Genomic DNA, 4974 nt, shown 5'->3' with positions numbered 1-4974 from the left:
AATAAAACAAATCCACCGCCCTCCACCTCCACCTCTCCGCCGTGCCCAGGCTCCGTCTGCGCTGCGTCTCCGGCGCAGCTTTTTACGCAGCCAAGGCGTCGCTGATTTGCCCGCAAAAAAATATATAAAAAGGTGGAGAAACTCAACAGTTGTTGCTGCTTTTTGTTTGCATGTCGACGTGCATATTACTGCCATGTGGAGGCTACTGCAATCGTGCTGTTTCTGCTGCTGCTGGATTTTCTCTCTGGTTTTGCCTGCCTTCGTGCTCCTCTGGGCCGACTGTCATCCCGGTAAGTTTCAGACCCCTCCAAGTGAAACACGGGGCTCCCCCCCGCTGCTCGTGTCTACGGAATGGTATGTCTAGGAATGTGGTTATCATTGTGGCATTGTCAGGACGAAACGCTCTGATAGAATAAAGTCCAGTAGCGGGTCACTGGCCAGGAATAGCCCGTTCCTTTTGCTTGACGCGCTTCCCTGGCACCGGGCTCGTCCTCTAGAAAACTGTCGGAGACGCAAACAGGCAGTTAGTGAAGAAAGGATTAGTATGCAGCTGAGTGACCTGTTTCAACCTCCTGGTATCCATTAAAACGCACAACTCTGTCACAGGAACTCATATTCCCACTGTTTTCTCCCCCTATGATAGAACTCAGTCTTCCCTATTTGTCTCTCCAATTCCACCTTATGTCTCTCTTTTTTAACCCTTTAAATAGCAATCAAACTGGGGTGTGTGTGTGTGTGTGGGGGGGGGGGGGATCACACGATGTTTTGGATAGCATCAAAGGAGCTTTAGGCAAGGCTGGGAGTTAAAAAGGAGAAAGATGTGACGCCTTGTCATGCCGGCGGCGCGTTATCTCAGCGCGTGGAGCAAAGACAGCAGGGCTGCTGAAGCCGCTTCACACACTCAGGCACACAAGCCCGAAATGTGCAGCTGAGGCTTAAATGTATGCTGAGGGGGAGAGCAGACCTGTGTCTGTGTTAAGGATGGTGATGTAGAGCCCTCAGAGGAGTTCCACAATCAGCTGTGACTCTGCTATGACACCCCATGTGTGACCCTTTCTTTTGGGGTTTAAATGGCGAGAAACAGACAGTCCGGTAGTTAATGGTTACTTTTTTCAATAATCTCCAGCTGTTATATAGCCTAATAGGGCTGAACAATTCAGCCACGTTTATTTGGCAAAAAGGGAAGCGTCTGCTTCCACCACAGCTGAATCCAAAGAGGGCCCCGACCCCCCCATAGACCACATGCATGTGGGGCCAAAAAAACCTGAAGAGGAACAACACCTTTTTCTTTTTCTGTTGCGTTTACTTTCAGACAGTCGGGAGGAGAAATCAGCTGCATGAAACTGGAAACAAATCCCCCCCCCAAAAAAAAATCTCATTTGACCTTGACCAGAGTGTCCATACACACGCCACATCTGTCCAGCTGTTGACGATACCAGACATGTTTCAGACACCTTTGCAGCCTCTCCAGCCCTACAGGAGCTGGATATGTCAAATCTGGAGTTGTGATGTTCTCAAGTTAATCCATCCCCCCACCCCCACCCCCACCCGCAGCTTCACAATAGATCCATATTATGTTCTCATGTGATCATATTATTATTATTATTATTACATTATTATATTTCTCTTTGCTATAGGAATTCATATTCATAGAGGCCGGGCAATATGGGAGAGAAAAAGGTTAATACCCCAGTATTTTTAAGCAAATAGCAGCATATCTACATCACGGCGCTGATGTGGCTTTCAGAAGATATTTACGCACCGAGGAAAACAAGCAAAAGAGAGTGATGCATCTGTAGTTTGCATACGTGTGACGGAGAGGTTTGTTTCACTCAGCCTGAGCACATAATCCAGCCTGTGACACAACAGAGTGACTCTTTTCAAATGGAGCCCGTTGCTTTAAGATGACAGAAAAGGTCCGACCCGGTGGTGTCATGACACCACTAAGTGTGTGTGTGTGTGTGTGTGTCATGTCCAGAGTTTGATATCCATACACAGTATAATATCCAGCTCTGCAGAGCTAAACATGCTTCACTTATTCTTTCTTTAAAGAAATCGCAGAAGTTCATAGTCATTATGTCATCACTATGGGCTATGTGTTGTGCCCCTTCAATCCCTTCTTTTTCACATTTTAATTTCATCTGATGACAAACCTGGACAGAAATAAAGAGGAGTGAGCCGAGGAGGAAGGGAGAGGGCTGCTGTGAGAGACAGCCGGCCCTGACGGACGGACGGAGGCAGAGATAGACGGATGGGAAGAATAATAGTCTCTCCCACAGGTTGAGAATTCATTTATTTGCAGCGGGTTCATGAAAACACGAGGAGTTGTTTGCTCTGCCTGGAAATGAAGCCAGTTGTTTTTTCCCCAGACCAAATGCTCAGGATGAGTGCAACCAAATGGACTGATACATTTTTAGTGAAGATGCAGCAGTTATTCATTTAAAAGAGAGGCTCATTAGCAAGTAAAACCGTCTGGTTTTCAGTGTGTTTATTGAAGGGAAACGCATCACATAGAACAGACACAAAACAACAGGTAAAATATTCATTTTGCAGATTTAAATAAAAACAACAACAAGTAAGTAAAAAAAAACTGCCTGTTATGAGAGGAAAAGGTTGCTGGGGCGCCTTTCACAGCAAAGTAGCATTCCTAATGGACATTGACTAAATCAGCCGCATGCCACTTGGTCTTTTCACAGATAACAAATGAATTCAAAAATTGAATAAAAAAAATAAATAAAAAAGTAGGTTAGGTAAAACATATTTCAGTGAAATATGTGTAAGCTATGCAAATATAGGATATGGGAATATAGGTAAAAGGACAGACAGATGGAAAATCCGCTGCCAGTTTGGGACACTTTAGAGCAGAGATCTTCAACAGGGGGTCCGGGACCCCTTGGGGGTCCTCAGAGCTACTGCATGCGTGGGTGGGGGGTCAACACTGATGACCGGCTTACTGGCCCATGGGTGAGGTAGTCATCCACAGGTACAGTTCATCTGAAGCATTCACTTCTTCATGTTTACCAGTAAAACATGATTCATAAAATCATGCCATCCTTTATTATTTTAATAGCTTAGTATTTTATGCAAAAAAGAGGTATGTTCAATTTAATACATTTTCTGTGATGTATTAGATGGTCCCTGCTCCGTCTCTCTTTCAGTTAAGGGGTCCTTGGCTTAAAAAAACCTAGAAGACCCCTGGGTTAGTGACATGATGGGTTTCTAAAGAAGAAGTGAGGACCAGGGGTGTTGGACTGGGGTTAAAAAGCGGACTGAGTACCCAGGGCCCTCATGTGAGGAGGGCCCAAAAAGATGCTAGAATTAATATCTGTTGATGCGTGGAGGGGCCCATAGAAAATACCTTTCTACAGGGCCAAAAATGTTGTGCTACGCCCCTGGGGGGTACTGTCACCAAAGAGCAAATCTCCGGCTCAGGACGTGGACAATTGATAATCTCTCTTGACCTCCACTTTCCCTGGCCCCCCTTCAATCACCCCCTTCCCCCCATCGGCATCATGATACCGGGTGAGCCCGAGGTAGCTGCTGGATGGTGCCGGCGGATGGCAGATGCTGCAGAAACAGAGAAGAGTGTGCTTCTCTCCTGCTGGGTGTCATCATCCGGCCGGGCTCTCAGCGCTGCTCTGCTTACCTTCCAGCCCGCTCATCTTTTCTATTAATAAGGCTCTTATCCAGGAGATTGGCTTTGGCAAAGCACAGGGAAAAGAAAGAAAGGCTTTCTGTAAAGAAAAAAAAAAAGAAAAAACGTCATCCGTGGGCCACTTGCAAATGTTAATCGCTTTGGTGGCTGATGATTTATAATCAGCTATAGATTAAAAAAAAGAGAAAGGAAAAAAAAGCATTATACAAAGTATTCATTTTTAGCATTTCTGGTTCACTGGACCTATTTTGTAGTCCAGGGAAGATAATGAAAGATTCCCTCTTTGTATGAAGCCGTCGTGTACTGTTGAAAGACACGCTTCCTGTGATGAATGTGTCAATGCATCCAAATACATACATTTTCTATATTGAATCATTTTGTAGTCTCATTGAGTCTTAAACCAAAACATAACTACCTGAACTCATATGAACCTGTATCCAATACTAAGCAGCTCAGGAAACGAGTGTCAGCACTGTGACCGGAAAACAGACAGATGATTACGGCAGAGAAAAGACAAGAAACAAAATTGAAAAACAATACTTTGATTTTTCACAAGATGGAGATCATTGAAATGGCGGTGCGTGGTGTGTTCCTTCCCTCAGCCCTGCTTCGCTGCATGCCTTTAAATGAAGACGTAGGTGGTTATGATCAGATTCAGATCTCTCTCAGATGATAATGTGGCTCTAGTTCAGCGGTGTTCAAGTTAACCACGTGTCACATCTGCCCCCACTTAAGTCATTTCCTCATCTTTTGAGCTTTGTCTGGTTTGTGAATTTGACCAACCTGAGTGAAATGTGTTAAAGATTCTCCCTTTAAGATGTAAACATAGCCCATCTATACGCATCGGGGGAAGGAAATGCAAACAGCAGTTGTGTGACAACAGCTCAAACAGCTCATCTTCATCAGAATCCGCTGCCTGTTATTTCCTCTGCGGGGAGGCTCTGACATCCGCAATTATGGCCTCTGCTCCAATTCAATTCAACAAGCTAAATATATGTTATTATATATATATTGCCAAAAACATCACGCAAAAAATGAAACCAAACCCAATTTTAGACCAGTAACTCTCCAACCTCCGACCTGCGGTGTCGGGAAAGCATGGGTGTGATTTATGGGTGGTGGTAATAATAATACAAATAATAATAATAATAATAATAATGTTTATATGAATAAATACATTTGCATGCAAAAAAGGAGGAAAAATAATTGTTGGAGAAAAATTGACCAGAATGCAGAAAATGAAGCGTTTGATGCTTTCAATTTTCTTCATGGATGACCCTAACACCCCCACACACCTCCCCCTCACACACACACACACA

The 4974-nt window shown here is 44.4% G+C and overlaps 1 protein-coding gene across 2 annotated transcripts in view; it reads left to right on the top strand.

Annotated features, from left to right (window-relative positions):
* Positions 1 to 6: 6 nt before the first annotated feature.
* Positions 7 to 4974, top strand: part of LOC117943172 (receptor-type tyrosine-protein phosphatase gamma-like) — a 455813-nt gene continuing 450845 nt past the window's right edge. For both annotated transcript variants that reach the window (XM_034869129.1, XM_034869128.1), the window contains exon 1: positions 7 to 290. In XM_034869129.1, the coding sequence (XP_034725020.1) occupies positions 194 to 290 (97 nt within the window). In that variant the 5' untranslated portion in view covers positions 7 to 193. The remainder of the gene's footprint in view (positions 291 to 4974) is intronic.

Source organism: Etheostoma cragini, chromosome 4 (assembly GCF_013103735.1).
Source record: "Etheostoma cragini isolate CJK2018 chromosome 4, CSU_Ecrag_1.0, whole genome shotgun sequence".
NCBI classification, from domain to species: domain Eukaryota; kingdom Metazoa; phylum Chordata; class Actinopteri; order Perciformes; family Percidae; genus Etheostoma; species Etheostoma cragini.
Note: the sequence above shows the minus strand (reverse complement) of the source record. Positions and strands in the feature narration are given on the sequence as shown.